The following is a 15,234-nucleotide window of genomic DNA, read 5'->3' as shown; positions in this document are numbered from 1 at the left end:
TTTCACAGGAACAAGTAGGGGGTGCTGTGTGGACAGCCAACACTGCCGGCAGGGGCTTCCGGGCCAAGCTCACGCTGGCCACAAGGCTATCGACTAGATTAGAGACATGAGGGAATTTGAAGAAATTTGTCATTTGATCTGGAACAATCTGTAGGGAGGTCCTGCCACCACGTCTTGGACTAAGCCTTTCTTTCACCTTCAGTTAGATGCTGTGGGTACCCACTCGGGTGGCCCCAATGGCTCTGTGCCGAAAAGAGAGCTAATGGCTCACAGATGTCACTAACAGTGAAAGAGCTAAGGGGCAGGCTTCATTGTCTGTAGAAGCCAGTAACATGTCACCAAGGTCCAGATAAACACCTGTGGGGGGGTCAGATGCCAGAGTCCTCATCCTCATAGGGAGGGCAGAAAGCAGTTGGATCCGCAGCTAAGAGATGTTCTTTGCACAGAACTGTCTAGGCCCAGCTTGGGACGGGGCAGTCTGTTCCCTAACTTCCAGTGTCAGTTTTCAGGTTTCTCAGCAACTCTATTTGGAATCTCTTTTTCAGAACTGAAGAATCAAACATTCCTAGTGAAAGTGCTTCATGAGAACCTTTTCAGCTTCCTTCCAGACTCTGAGGATGTTGGAAGGAAATGCCCAGCCTCAATTTCCTCAGTGGGTCTTGTCCACCCCTATTCTCATTTTGCCTTTGGTAGAGGCAGGGGTGCAGCCTGCCACAGTCTGGGTTCAGGCTAGAAAGCTTCAGGCTGTTGCTGGTATGTCCTCCATTCAGTTGACAAAGTGGGACAAGCCCATAAGACACCACATCATCAGTTTGGGTCTGAAAGACTCTGCTGGTAGGGGGTAAGGGGATTGATTTATAAGTAGGGAGGCAGCGGGTACAGGGAAGGCGGGATAAGCAAGCAGGAGGCCCTCTAAGAGTTCCCATCACTGAACTGCTCTTTTAACCATTTCATATGCTGAGGGGTCACTGATGTTTGAAAAACTCCTGCCACAGGGCACAGGTGCCAGGGAAGAAATGTGTAGAATTTTAGGGAGAACAGCAGCTTGTTCCTGGCGCAATGCTCTTTAGAGCCAGAAAGAGAAAAAGGTGGTGCAGTCTCTAGACCCTCTAGATTCACAGAAAATCATGAGCAGGTTTGGAAAAAAAATTCTCTTCTTTGGACTGAGGTTCAATAAAAGAACACATCTCTTCTCTCTGGAGACTGACTTTTTTCACTTGCAAGGTTGGCACTGGCAGGTCCACCATCTGTGGGGAAATATATTTTCTTATAGTGGGCTGAGCTGGGAGGCAATCCTGTGCTTCTGGCTATCTGGGCAGAGTTGTAATTCTCCCACACTGCAGACTCCTGAGGATGGGCTAGGTGTCAATCTTGCTGGAGAAGACTTAGGAAGGGCTTATCATTCCCATTGGGCTGGGGCTCTGAGATCACGTGCCCACTGGAGTAGACCTGAGAGTAGACAGGCTCTGAAGTGCTGGGGCTGGCTAGGGAGGGGTAGTGCCACGGCTAGTCAGATTCAAACGGGGGGGGGGGGGGGGCGCTCCCGGTCAGGGACGCTGGGTACTGATCCATAGTCAGTATGGCCTCTTGAACTGGGCCCACTCAAGCTGCAGTTGATGGCACCATATGCAAAAGATGCTTCTGGCTCTGGCTCTGGCTTTGTCCACTGAGATGAGAAACACCACTGGTTTGGAGGCATGTCACTATCATTCCTCAGGATCAACATCTGTGCCCTGGCTCAAGGTGCTCAATCCTTGAGGGCTCTTGACATTGCTCAGAGCTCTGGAGAAATGTTTGTCCACTACGCTGCCCATGTCTCCTTGGAAATAGGTGAACAGGACACACTGGGTGTTCTACTCTGTCTTTATAGGTCTCTGTAGCTGGATATCAGTCTTCTCCATTTCTTCCATTGTGAGTGACACAGGTAAGTGGTAGCTTAATTCCTGACCATCAACTGAGACAGCCCCTGTTTGTACACTTTAAATCAAAGTATGATAGGGTTGTTGGCATGATGGTCTCCTAGAGTGAGAAAAGAACTCAAGTCCCCAGCGGCACAGGGACACCCGGATGGGAGCTGTTTCTGTGGAGGACTGGCCCTGGGGCTTGAGTGCTGTACTCTCCCTATGCTTCACCTTCTAGGGGCTATTACCTGTACTGTGCCTTGAGAATCTCTCATTTATGCTTTAGTTTGTTCTTCTGTAGAATGGAAATGTGAATCCCGACATCAGAAAAGCAGTTTGAAAATCAAAAGATAACTCTTTGGCCTGGTGTGGAATGTGTGACAACTACCTTGCCTGTGGAAATTCTGTCTTCATGCCCAGGAATTGGCTTCCTTCCTTAAATCTCTCAATGTTGTATTTTGCAATATGGATTTATATTCAATTTTTATTATTTTTTATGACCTCTGTATCTTTGAAAGTGAAAATCTTTGAGTTTAGGGGTCAATTCTAAATTTACTTGGTTACATTTAAATTTGTACACTTTCCCAATTTAACCAGCAATCTCCATCACCACCTTCACGTCACAAACATAATTCCTTCTGGAATTGCATTGTCTGACCACTGCTGGGCCTCAGGGCCTTGGTCACTACTGCACAAGGCTCTTTCCAGAGTCATACTCAGCAGGATGGAGGCTCTTAAAGTAGCTTTGTAGCTGCAGAACTGACTTATAGGAAGAGACCAAAGGGGAACAGTCAAGTCTACCCTGGCTGTGGGTGGCCCGTCTCCTGGGACCATCCCACCTCTTCCCTCCCATCCACTTCCATAGCTATGTCCTCATACCTTCCCGGGGAGAACGTGCAGAGACCCCAGCCGCAGTCTGTCCTGTTCCTAAGAGCCACAAGGGCTCACCCGCCACACCATCCCCAGGCCCATGAGTCATGCACATAGCCCCAGCCACCATGACTCCCTCAGACACCTGGTCTGAGCTCATCCCTGTGCCTCAGTTTCCCCAATGGCCAACCAAGAACGGACACATTTCCCCTGCCTACCTCATGGAGCTGTTCTGAGGATCCATGTAAAAGCACTTCCTCCAAGGAAGATGATGCAGACTGAAAACCATCGGTGGCTGAGCCGATACAGCTGCCAGCATGTGGAGGGTGGCGTGGGGGTGTGAGTTAGGTGGGTCCCAGGCAGAAGCAGGCCCCTCAGAGCAAGGGTTCTCAGCCCACTGGGTGACCAGATGGAACTAGGACTCAGGTCACGCCACCCCTTACCGTTAGGCAAGGCCCAGGCCAGGAGGTGGCCCACTGTTGCCTCCTCCCATGTTGTCCCCTGGGTCAGTGTCTCCTCAGGGCAGGCCGGCTAGTGTCCTGAGTCAGTGTCATGGCTGCAGCTCAGGGAGTGGCCAAGGATGGCCTTGTTGCACTATCCTCGCCCCCAGATGGAAAGACTGGACTCCTCTCTGGGGTCTGGCCTTTGTCCTGGAGCAGGTTCCACATTAGGAGACAGGGCCACTTATATCTGTGGGGTAGCTGCCTGAGCTCCTATGCCTGTCCCATGCCCCCTTCCAGACCTGGCCTCTGTCTGGGGAGGAGAGGAAACATGTCTCCTGTGTGAACCTGAGGGCTGGGCTTGGTGGCCACCGTGGGGCCTGAACCTGTAGACCGAGGGGTGCCCCCTCCATCTCTACAGACCTCCTTGAAGGCCCTCATCCAGTTCATGTCCAGCTAGCTCATTGTCCATTGCTTAATTTCTAGAATGTATGTGTTGCTAGGGTTTTGTTTTGTTTTTTTTTCCTTTCTAAGTAAAAAACGGGATTGATATAAATAGCCTCTTTGGGGAACAGATTCTAGTCTGTAATGTATGTACCCATGTAGACTCTTAAGGTGCTGACCCAACAGTAATAAACCTGGAGAGCGCCTTCCTCCAAAAAAAAAAAAAAAAAAAAAATAGAATTGCATTGTCTGATAAAGTGATCTGGACCCACTTTTGAGCACTGGGAGAGAGGTTGATGTTGGGAGGGGCTGCATTTTTAATTTTCTTGTAAAACAACTTAAATTTAAAAGCAATTACTCTGTTCAGTTATTGGAAAATTTGGGATGTGTTTGAAGAGCTTGGGCATGTTAACCTAATTTTTCCACAGTACGTTTTATGATATTGAAATGCAAATCAAGTTTTCTACAATAAAAATTTAGTATCAGATTGAATGAAATAGACACCCCATTTAGAGGATTTAGGATGAAAAAAAGAATGTAAATATTGCATTACTAATGTCTTTATATTGATTACATATTGAAACAAAGATATTTTGGATTCTTTGGATTATATAAAATATATTATTAAAATAATGGCATCTTTTCACTTTTTAAAACGTGGTTACTGAAAATTTTTAAATGATGTATGTGTTTTGCATTATTTTTTATAGATGGTGCTGCTCCAGGGTTCTTCCTTTCCTCTCGCTGTTACTTGATTTTTTCCCAAACCTTGCTGACATGGGCTTTGGGATATGGTGGACCTTCAATGTAAAGGTGACCTTTGAACAACAGGAGTTTGAACTGCGTGGACCCACTTATATATAGATTGTTTTTTAATAAACACTGTACAGCAATGTGTAATAACATTTTTTTGTCTCAAGCTTCCTTTATTATAAGAATACAGTATATAATACATAGCATATACAAAATATGTGTTTATCAAGTGTTTCTGTCATCTGTAAGGATTCTGCTCAATCGTAGGGTATTAGCAGTTAGGTTTGGGGGAGTCAAAAGTTCCACCCAGATTTTCAACTGTGCGGGGAATCAGCGCCCCTAACCTTTGTTCAAGGACCATCTATATTTCTAACAAACCCAGTGACAGAGACTGGCTCCAAACTAAAATGAAACATTGTAAAAAAAATTTTTAAAAGAACAAAAGGAAATGACATTAGGGAACAAAGGGAGGCTTGTCAAAGAAAACATTACTCATCAAAGTAAGAAAAGATAGCTAGCTAGAAAAATTGTCCTTAGAATTCTTCAAGGGCAGGGTATCAGGAGCTAGAGACATCTTGAAGATCTGGACTAACAATCTTTTTTTTTTTTTTTTCTTGAAAGTATATAAGTATATTTTGTTAAGAGAGGGCATCCAAAAATGTTTATAACCCAATGATAGTCAAAAATTGCTTGAACTTTTGTCCAGAGAATGTATATTCTGTGTGTGTTTTTTTTTTTTTTTTTTTTTTTAAGCAAAGTTACTCGCTGATGAAGTGCAAAAGCATTTCATGGATAGGAAGGGAATGGTTTGCTGTTTCTGGAGTCCAGGTAAAGACCGAAAGAGACAGATAAGAAAATCAGGTCAATTCAGTTACAGTGTCTACTATTTGGTCAATGAGTACAGGAAGAATGTCAAGGAAGCACATCATGAAGTTTCATAAATATTTATCTTGCAGGTTCTATATTTTAATTTTTTTCCAGCAGGATTCACAGTATGAGACACAGTTTCTGAGATTTGGAAGTAAGGAAAAAAGAATAAGCCATAATGCTTAATATCATAAAAGGTTAAAGACCACACAAAGGACAATGAACTTTGATCATCTCACTGTTTGCTATTGAATGAGTGTAGCATATTTAGCAGGGGTTAATTTGGTAGAGATGCAAATAATTTTTGTCAGGTGTAACAGCTCTATCTCTAAAGGTTTATGGTCTCTTGGACATTACTAATTTTGTTTTAACCTCATTCAACAATCCTATTCCAATATCTCTGTGTTAAGTTATTTATAAGTGCCCTAATTTCTTAAATATTCTTTGAACCTATCAGAGTATTTTATCTTTTTCTGTCAATGATGGTTTAAGTAAACTCTTTGTCAACATGTTTATTTTGTATTTTCTGAATTGTAATTTCACCTTTTTGAGAAAAGATGAACTAGTGATGTTATGGGACTTTGACTTGATTGGACATGAACAGAGTGTCATAGAGCTGCTGATCCTCTCTACTTCTGTAGGCCTGGGAAATTCAACATTAGGCCCACTGTGGCATGGCAAATCATTGGTGAGCAGGAAGGTTGAAAGTGCAGATGGGAAAGCCGAGTCTCCATCAGGCATGCAGACACCGAGGACAAGGTCCCAGACTAGGGCAGCTCTGAAACTTGCTAAGAAATACCCATATTAAAGGGATAGACTGCACACATCGCCACATACAGCAAAGCCTAAAGGGCCTGTCCAAGTGTTTTGAATTTATTTTACGAGAATGTGTTTCTGTTTGACTGTTTATTAGGGTCTAGTATCTGAAAAATCTGAATTTAGATAATTTGTAGCATGTTGATAATTCCAGTGATTTTTGTCCATTGCAGATAGAAATTCTGTCAGCAGAAAAGATTGTCTAGAGATTACAATTATGCCATAGGACCATAACCCTTTTTGATCTAAATTTGCTCTTTTTGTTTTATTCCAATCTTTGGAGGGGAGGGAAATTTTCCCTCCATCCCTTTTGGTTCTTGGCTGGGGCCTCTGTTACAAAATACAGATTAGCAGGAGAAAAGCAATCAAGTTTATTAACATGTATATTTCATATATACATGGGAGAAACCCTGGGAGGTGCCTTAGAACCGCAGAGGTGTCATACAATATCTTCAAAATGACAATAAATACATAAAGTGACAGGCACAAAGGAAGGCAGGTCTAAGCTTTAAAGGATGAAAACCCTGGGAAGGTAAATATGTGGGAGGAAACAGAGTAGGGTTTGCAGATTCCTCTGGTGTCTCTCTGGGTTGTTGATTCTAGAGGTCTCCCTTATAGAATTCATATCCTGCCTTAAGGCAGAAAATGGAAAGTGTAAAATGGAGCTTTTCTTGTGGTTGTTGCTTAACTGCCTTTAACCCCCAATCTCTGTCAAAGAGGAATACTGTGGGGTAATTATTCTGGTTTCCCTCACTTCCTTGAACTATCCAGTCTTAATGTCCTATTCCTCCTTTGAATGAAGTTTATCTTCCTGATAGTCCCTTATTAATGAGCTATGTATTAGGAAAACTCACTATATGAGACTCAGCTTATTATTTTGAGTTTTATACTTTGATAATGCATAACATAATGGCACAAAGACCAATTTCTCCATGTGAAAAATGATCAGATCTGTATTTGCTTTTTTAGGCTGAGGCCTACCTAGTGGATTGGAGATCCATTAAAAAAGCATGACTTGACTCCCCTAGAGTTTTACTCCACTGATAATAGTAATTGTAAATGTTATCCTTTTCTTTCACTCCAAAAGGATAGAAGGCTGCATCTAAACAGGGAGTTCACAACAGTGTGCTTTTTGGCCTTTAGTACCTAGAAGCCATTCTGTGCGGTTATCAAGCAGTTTGAAAGACATCTTGGCAGTAGTAAAGCGTTTTCCTACAATTAAACAATGGATTATATAACCTTACACACAATTACTATGAACACAAGTAGGGCCGTTACCAAATCAGTGCATGCATCTAATAACGGTTCCAGAGTATTTTTGAAAGACAAACTCCTTTCACCAAGGAAGCTTTAAGAAAAGTACTACAACAGTTTTTGACAAAGTAGGTGGCTCTGAAAAGAGCCTTATTCAAAGTGCGGGGGTTTATGCCCTCTCCCCGCGGATGCGGCGCGCCAGCTGGATGTCCTTGGGCATGATGGTGACGCGCTTGGCGTGGATGGCGCAGAGGTTGGTGTCCTCGAAGAGCCCCACCAGGTAGGCCTCGCACGCCTCCTGCAGCGCCATGACGGCCGAGCTCTGGAAGCGCAGGTCGGTCTTGAAGTCCTGCGCGATCTCGCGCACCAGGCGCTGGAACGGCAGCTTGCGGATCAGCAGCTCCGTGGACTTCTGGTAGCGCCGGATCTCGCGCAGGGCCACCGTGCCGGGCCGGTAGCGGTGCGGCTTCTTGACGCCGCCGGTGGCCGGCGCGCTCTTGCGGGCCGCCTTGGTGGCCAGCTGCTTGCGCGGGGCCTTGCCGCCCGTCGACTTGCGCGCCGTCTGCTTCGTGCGAGCCAAGACAAAGATACAGAAAAGTAAACTGACGGAAGCAGTCAGCAGCTGGTTCTGACCTTATTCATAGATCAGTCGGGTTCGTAGGTCCCGCGCTGTTATCTAATTGGTTCTCAGGTTGCTTTCCTGAGACATGATTGGATTGCCATTAAGGATGGACTATAGAAACATTATTTCGTTACATTTATTCCTAGTTTACTTGAAATTGAGGTCATAAAAGCGAGGTTTCACTTAAGAGTTGATTTGAATGTACTTCATTGCTCTTTTTGTGAAAAGCCAGAAACGAACACAAAATATCTAGTAAGAATACAGTCGGCCGTAAAACTCAAAAAGCCCGCCCTGATATGTGATTGGGAAGGTAATGGCTCTTTTCCTCCCCAGTTGTTACGTTTTAGACTTTCGGACCGTAACTTGAATATACCACATACACAATCACGTACGTTTTTATATGTAAGCTAAACAAGTTCAACATGGTTTCGATTGCCATCTTTGTCATTTACCTATCTTACGCCACTACGTTAGGTCCTTCAACACTTGAAATGAGCACTACGTAACAAGAACTGAATCAAGAGTTACGCACTTCTTAAACCGAGAAATTTTAAAAATCACATCACCTAAGGTTTTTAAAGTATCCCAGCGCTTTCCACAAAATATGGGTGGCTCTGAAAAGAGCCTTTCATTTACGGGATACGGGCTGCTGGGTTAGTAAAGTTTCACTTCCCCTTGGCCTTGTGGTGACTCTCGGTCTTCTTGGGCAGCAGCACGGCCTGGATGTTGGGCAGGACGCCGCCCTGCGCGATGGTCACGCGGCCCAGCAGCTTGTTGAGCTCCTCGTCGTTGCGGATGGCCAGCTGCAGGTGGCGCGGGATGATGCGCGTCTTCTTGTTGTCGCGGGCCGCGTTGCCCGCCAGCTCCAGGATCTCGGCCGTCAGGTACTCCAGCACGGCCGCCAGGTACACCGGCGCGCCCGCCCCGACCCGCTCCGCGTAGTTGCCCTTGCGGAGCAGGCGGTGGACGCGGCCCACCGGGAACTGGAGCCCGGCCCGCGACGAGCGCGTCTTGGCCTTGGCGCGAGCCTTGCCGCCCTGCTTCCCGCGTCCCGACATAGCTTCTAGCACCTGAGAAAACGAGATCACTGAGAGATTAAAGAAATGTCCCTAAGACAACCAAAAGACACCAGTTATAGTGCTGGATGGAAGTGTAAACCTCGAGTTAGGATTGGTTAAAGTCCCGTTTGGCTGTCCAACCAATAAGGAAGGAGATGTGACGCACTCAAATTTACATATTTCCCGTCACTAATTCTTTGTCAAATCAGATCTGGCTATTCTTGCATACCTTATTTGCATAGATGGCCTATAAAAGAAGACACTGTCTTTGTAGGCGGACATTTTAGGACTTTTTCTTGTCTGTTGCTAGATTTCTTCGTCATCGGGATGCCCGAGCCAGCCAAGTCCGCGCCGGCCCCGAAGAAGGGCTCCAAGAAGGCGGTGACCAAGGCGCAGAAGAAGGACGGCAAGAAGCGCAAGCGCAGCCGCAAGGAGAGCTACTCGGTGTACGTGTACAAGGTGCTGAAGCAGGTGCACCCCGACACGGGCATCTCGTCCAAGGCCATGGGCATCATGAACTCGTTCGTCAACGACATCTTCGAGCGCATCGCGGGCGAGGCGTCGCGCCTGGCGCATTACAACAAGCGCTCGACCATCACGTCCAGGGAGATCCAGACGGCCGTGCGCCTGCTGCTGCCCGGGGAGCTGGCCAAGCACGCCGTGTCCGAGGGCACCAAGGCTGTCACCAAGTACACCAGCTCCAAGTAAACGTGCCAAGTAAGCGTCTCCTTCCCAACCCCAAAGGCTCTTTTCAGAGCCACTCCATTCTCACCCAAGGAGTTGTAACACAAGTATTAACATTTAGGCGTCATTTTGGCACTGAAATTGCTGGGAGACTATCGATTAAAGCAAACGGTCTCCACGTCCTTAGTGAAGCATGCCCTCGGTTTAGGAGTTTGTGCAGTTCTTCTATTGTCAATGATAACAGCCTTTCCCGAGGCACTCCTTTTCCACCTGGCTTTCCAGGGAATGGTAAGGAGGCTTGAAAGGAATTAGGTGTTCTTGCTTTCTCATTCTTCACTTCGTCGTGTGTCCTGGTCCTAGCGGTTAATCTCACCGCCCCCTCCACCCTTTATGAAATACACACAGTCCCAGGTTTTTCACTCCTTCCTCCCTCCACCTCACCAACAAGCCTGAGTTCCACTTGGCATCTTTAAAAATTAACTTATTTCACTCTGGGATGCATCGGTTTTGTCTTTGAAGTGTCTGAAAACCTGTATATTTTTTAGTTTAACTATATTGAAAAAATACGTAGTTTTCCATTTTCTTGAGTAATGCGTTGCTCCAAGCCTCCGCTGATTTTAAAAAGGGTCTTGACTACATTTGAAAGCATTTGCTTATTGCACCTCCTTTTTCCATCAGGCACTTTGATAACCATATAAAATATGTGTTTATTCCAGAATACAGAAGTGATTGAATTTGAGGGCAGCGGCAGTCCTATGGGATATGGAGTTTCTTCTAGCCTTACCAAGCCTTTCTTTGTGGCTGACTCAAGACCCTCCAGGAAAGTGAACAAAGAATGCACCAAGAAAAGAGATGAGATATATAGCCTAGTGCTGGAGAGCAGATAATTTATGTAAAAGTACTTACCAAAGTGTTGAGAAATCTATCTGATGTGAAGTGTCTTTGAATTCTATCCAGACATCTTTGAAAGAAAACTTTGGTGGGAATGTTCTGCCATGTAAATGAACTTTGGTTCTCATGCTCACTGTGCCTCACTTTATAAAATAAGACTATTCTTAAATATTATTAAACAATAAAGTTCTAAAATAAACTATGGGTACTTTTGTGAAAAAATGCACAAATGCAACAGTTTGTAATACAAATATACAATTTAGAGGGAATTACATTTGACACATTTTTTAATGAACATTGTGAGTATAATTTTCCATTTCTCCCATACTTTATATATAATAAATGGAGGCATTTTGAAGTAGAATTATAATTAGAAGTAATAATACTACAATGAGTGGGGCAAATGTTACTCCATGAAATAAGAGTTGCTGCTTTTAAATCCAGACATTTTAAACACCAGGAAAAAAAGGAAATATAAAATGCTGTTCTCGAAATTATAGATACTTCAACATCATGGGAGCCTACACTATTTAGGAAGAATTTACATGTATAATAATTCTATTTATACATTTATATTTACACATACATGTAGTTGTAATCTTAATGTCACTGAATACAGAATCACTAATTCCTAAATTATGTGGGTGCATTAATTTCTTATTGTTGGTCTGACAGATTATCACAGATTTAGTGGCTTAAATCAGTACAAATTTATAATTTCATAGTTCTGTAGATCAGCATTTGGGTATGGATTTCACTGAGCTAAAATCAAGGGGTCAGGAATTTGGCCTTTTCGGGGGTCTTTCAAAGAAAATTTGTTCGCTTGCCTTTTCCAGCTCCTAGAGGCTATCATCTTTCCTTGGCACAGGGCTGCCTTTCTCAATTTTCAATGCCAGTGACCTCTGGCCAAATCCTCGGGCTGTTACATCTCTGGTTCTGTATTCAGTTGACCTCTTCCAATTTTAAGTATCCATGTGATTACATAGGGCTCACGTGGATAATTCAGGATAATCTCCCTTTAAAAAATCAGGTAATCGGCAATCTTAGTGCCATCTGCAACGTTTATTGCCCTCTGTTATGGAACCTAACATATTCAGACCCTTATAAATTAGGAGTTAGATATAATCGGGATGGCAGTTTTCTGCCCAGCACAATGGGTCATAGTGTTTTTAGAATTTGATAGAAAACGATATACTTTCTGCTCTATGAGGGGGAAGACATATGGACAAACTACCATAGGTACTTTCAGGGTGTTTATGGACTCCGGGAAAGGTCATATATACCTTGTTCAGATATTTATTTACTTCTGGGACTACATAAAGCAAAAATTGACTATAACAATAAAAGCTCTAATATACAGCAATCTGGTATTTGAAAACCAATTAGATTGTTTTTCATTCTTTTACATTTCTCTCCTTGTTGCTTTTGTTTTGTTTTAAGATGCATATATTCTTTGTGTGTGTCATTTGTGTCATTTGTGTGTGTGCGTGTGTGTGTGCGCGTGCACATTTGTGTCGTGTAGGGAGTAGAGAGTTTGTTATTCATGAAGGAAATTATACAAGAATAGAGTAGTTTTCCTATTTGGGTTGAATCTGTACAAATTTCTTATATGTACATTCTTAGCATTTAATTCAAGTGGGATACCATTCATGGCAGTTTATAACTTTAAGTAGGTTTCTAATTACAAGGAAAAAAGTTTAAGTTTCCCTTACTGTTATATATGTCTGCATATGCCAGGGCAGTGGTAGGTTACCAGAATAACATGTTTTTTTGTTGTTGTTGTTTTGTTTTTGTTTTTTTTTTAGTTTAAAAAGAATTTTTGTTGACCAAGATAGAAAGAAGCTGATTTAAAATCCACTCTGGAGGAAAATAATTTTAAGGGAGAGGCACCAAAATATCTCTAAAAGGTATTTCTTTCCCACACTGCCAGCATCATTACTGCAATGTGGGATTTTGCCAATGGTCTCCCTAATCATTAAACAAGTCTTGGGAAAATTCTCATTACAATTAAATAAGCCCATCTTGTAGTCAGCGATATTTGTTTTTCAATTTTCATGCATTGCCTTGATCCCATTAGTATTTGCAAATTGTATTGCCTTAAGCATAAGTCCAGGAATCTGGAAATAAACGAGTTTCTTTTTAACCTAACATACCAGTAACAAAAATAGCACTGCAAATTTCTTAAGCCCTCTTGGCTTTTCATAGAACCAATGTGTAAAGGACACTACATGGAAGGAGTTTCAGTGAAACATCTCTGTACCACCTGAGCCAGGCGTGTAGTCAAAATGGGAAGTAGAGACAAGAGAAATCCATCCTGCCATTAACTATATTCCTACCTTTCTCTTACAACCAGTGAAGAAGTATGTATTTTGAACTGCTAGTACCACACAACCGCAAGCCTAACATTTTCAGCAAAGCAAAGCAAAACACCTTCAGCTGTTACATTAACTCTTAAAGCCATTACAACTTACGCTGAAAAGCTGGCTGGCTCTTAAGTGTCTTAGGGGACATATATGAAGACATTTTGTCAGGCTTATTTGGAGGTCCAGCTCCCAAGGGAAACAGCGGGCGCACGGCCGTCTGGATCTCCCTGGACGTGATGGTCGAGCGCTTGTTGTAATGCGCCAGGCGCGACGCCTCGCCCGCGATGCGCTCGAAGATGTCGTTGACGAACGAGTTCATGATGCCCATGGCCTTGGACGAGATGCCCGTGTCGGGGTGCACCTGCTTCAGCACCTTGTACACGTACACCGAGTAGCTCTCCTTGCGGCTGCGCTTGCGCTTCTTGCCGTCCTTCTTCTGCGCCTTGGTCACCGCCTTCTTGGAGCCCTTCTTCGGGGCCGGCGCGGACTTGGCGGGCTCGGGCATGACGCAGAAGAACTATGCTTCGGAGGTTACAGATATGTGCCCTCCTTACAACGCTCATAATATTTGTATGACTCCTATGGGAGTGAAGTTTTAAGAGTCAGACTGATTGAATAAACTGAAGTTAGTACGGAAATTACGTGTCTTTAATTCTGATTTGTAATTGGTGCAGACGTCAAGATTGTTTTAGCCAATGAAACCGCCTAATTTACAATTCGGCTTGCAAGTATAATTGTTTCTCATTTGCGGAAAGGACTCGTGCTTCCATTTCTTTTTCCTTTGTAACCCAAGGGTTTAGAGGTTGTTAAGATGTCGGGACGCGGGAAGCAGGGCGGCAAGGCTCGCGCCAAGGCCAAGACGCGCTCGTCGCGGGCCGGGCTCCAGTTCCCGGTGGGCCGCGTCCACCGCCTGCTCCGCAAGGGCAACTACGCGGAGCGGGTCGGGGCGGGCGCGCCGGTGTACCTGGCGGCCGTGCTGGAGTACCTGACGGCCGAGATCCTGGAGCTGGCGGGCAACGCGGCCCGCGACAACAAGAAGACGCGCATCATCCCGCGCCACCTGCAGCTGGCCATCCGCAACGACGAGGAGCTCAACAAGCTGCTGGGCCGCGTGACCATCGCGCAGGGCGGCGTCCTGCCCAACATCCAGGCCGTGCTGCTGCCCAAGAAGACCGAGAGCCACCACAAGGCCAAGGGAAAGTAAAGTGGTAAAAAAATAACAATCTTAATTCATCGAGGTGTTACTTTTAACCAAAGGCTCTTTTCAGAGCCACCCCCATACTCATTGAAAAGGGCTTACATTTTTTTTTTTTTTAATTAATTGTAACTAGTTGAAAAACCCTTGCAGGGTAGTTCATCACCCGGGAGTAGATGTTTGTGCTTCCAACTACACAGAAAGATGAAACTAATCAGTTTAGAGTTACCATAAAAAAGTTGTCACTGGCAAATTAAAATGATATAGAGAGATTGTGCTACACGTGTTTATATACTGCAGTCTCGGCATTGTAAACCATCAGATAATGTGAAGCATAACGCTTGGTTTATGTTGGAAGTTTAGATTCAAATCCAATTAGTGATAAAACTATGCCTTCATTTTAATTTTTTATTAAGGATTTTATTTATTTATGAGACAAAATGAGAGAGAGGCAGAGACAGGCAGAGGGAGAAGCAGGTTCTTTGCAGGGAGCCAGGTGTGGTATTAGATCCCCAGACCCTGGGATCATGCCCTGAGCCAAAGGCCCATGCTCAAATACTGAGCTATGCAGGCGTCCCAAAACTATACCTTTATTGATACATTATTGAAAGCTGTTGTTTTGCACCTTGGTAGGCAAAAGCATCTGCAATTCAGACTTTAAAAAACAATAAACCATTAAGTAAACCAATAAACCCGACTACTGGGCTACGGCCATTCTGTTGTAATCTGGAATACAATGCTATATGCCCTGGAATCAGTTGTCCTTTAGACAGAGCTTCTTCTCTGGGTTCAACATGACTTTAAAAAGACAATGATATCTGTACCATTTACCACTTTGGGTGTCTTTTAACATTTTCACAAATTTTGCTTAGTGCAAATATGTTTGATGAAATTATAGTAATAAGTATACATTCAGCTGTATAAAATATATTTAAAAATCTGACTTTGGGGGATCCCTGCGTGGCTCAGTGGTTTGGCGCCTGCCTTTGGCCCAGTTTGTGATCCTGGAGTCATGGGATCAAGTCCCACATCGCGCTCCAGGCATGGAGCCTGCTTTTCCCTCCTTCTGTGTCTCT

The 15,234-nt window shown here is 44.1% G+C and overlaps 5 protein-coding genes across 5 annotated transcripts; 2 read left to right on the top strand and 3 right to left on the bottom strand.

Moving 5' to 3' along the window:
• Window positions 1–6,438: 6,438 nt before the first annotated feature.
• Window positions 6,439–9,025, bottom strand: LOC112674458 (histone H2A type 1-E). Its single transcript, XM_025470914.3, has one exon. The coding sequence runs from the start codon at window positions 9,023–9,025 to the stop codon at window positions 8,633–8,635; it is 393 nt and encodes a 130-aa protein (XP_025326699.1). The 3' UTR covers window positions 6,439–8,632.
• On the bottom strand, window positions 7,515–8,406 carry LOC112674419 (histone H3.1-like). Its single transcript, XM_035710545.1, has 2 exons — window positions 8,360–8,406; window positions 7,515–7,947 (listed from the first exon to the last, which is right to left on the bottom strand). Exons 1-2 carry the CDS (start codon window positions 8,404–8,406, stop codon window positions 7,515–7,517), a joined length of 480 nt encoding a protein of 159 aa, XP_035566438.1.
• Window positions 9,026–9,106: 81 nt separating the features above from the next.
• On the top strand, window positions 9,107–10,799 carry LOC112674461 (histone H2B type 1-C/E/F/G/I). The gene is made up of 2 exons (XM_025470916.3): window positions 9,107–9,742; window positions 10,426–10,799. The coding sequence occupies exon 1, from the start codon at window positions 9,353–9,355 to the stop codon at window positions 9,731–9,733; it is 381 nt and encodes a 126-aa protein (XP_025326701.1). The 5' UTR covers window positions 9,107–9,352; the 3' UTR covers window positions 9,734–9,742; window positions 10,426–10,799.
• Window positions 10,800–11,474: 675 nt separating this feature from the next.
• LOC112674457 (histone H2B type 1-K-like) lies at window positions 11,475–13,512 on the bottom strand. Its single transcript, XM_025470913.3, has one exon. It carries the CDS (start codon window positions 13,466–13,468, stop codon window positions 13,061–13,063), a length of 408 nt encoding a protein of 135 aa, XP_025326698.3. The 5' UTR covers window positions 13,469–13,512; the 3' UTR covers window positions 11,475–13,060.
• A 215-nt stretch (window positions 13,513–13,727) lies between these two features.
• Window positions 13,728–15,083, top strand: LOC125754361 (histone H2A type 1-E). The gene has a single exon (XM_049105899.1). It carries the CDS (start codon window positions 13,775–13,777, stop codon window positions 14,165–14,167), a length of 393 nt encoding a protein of 130 aa, XP_048961856.1. The 5' UTR covers window positions 13,728–13,774; the 3' UTR covers window positions 14,168–15,083.
• The last annotated feature ends 151 nt before the right edge of the window (window positions 15,084–15,234 follow it).

The sequence above is a fragment of the Canis lupus genome, chromosome 35, assembly GCF_003254725.2.
Source record: "Canis lupus dingo isolate Sandy chromosome 35, ASM325472v2, whole genome shotgun sequence".
Lineage (NCBI taxonomy): Eukaryota > Metazoa > Chordata > Mammalia > Carnivora > Canidae > Canis > Canis lupus.
The sequence above is the reverse complement of the archived record's forward strand: the minus strand, read 5'-3'. Positions and strand labels throughout refer to the sequence as shown.

Bases quoted from the DNA above. Each gene is read 5' to 3' on its own strand.
- LOC112674457 (XM_025470913.3), bottom strand. From the start codon at position 13,468: ATGCCCGAGCCCGCCAAGTCCGCGCCGGCCCCGAAGAAGGGCTCCAAG.
- LOC125754361 (XM_049105899.1), top strand. From the start codon at position 13,775: ATGTCGGGACGCGGGAAGCAGGGCGGCAAGGCTCGCGCCAAGGCCAAG.
- LOC112674458 (XM_025470914.3), bottom strand. From the start codon at position 9,025: ATGTCGGGACGCGGGAAGCAGGGCGGCAAGGCTCGCGCCAAGGCCAAG.
- LOC112674419 (XM_035710545.1), bottom strand. From the start codon at position 8,406: ATGGCAATCGAAACCATGTTGAACTTGTTTAGCTTACATATAAAAAC. The intron at 7,948-8,359 runs GTACGTGATTGT...TGCTTCCGTCAG, and splicing joins TTTAGCTTACATATAAAAAC to TTTACTTTTCTGTATCTTTG.
- LOC112674461 (XM_025470916.3), top strand. From the start codon at position 9,353: ATGCCCGAGCCAGCCAAGTCCGCGCCGGCCCCGAAGAAGGGCTCCAAG.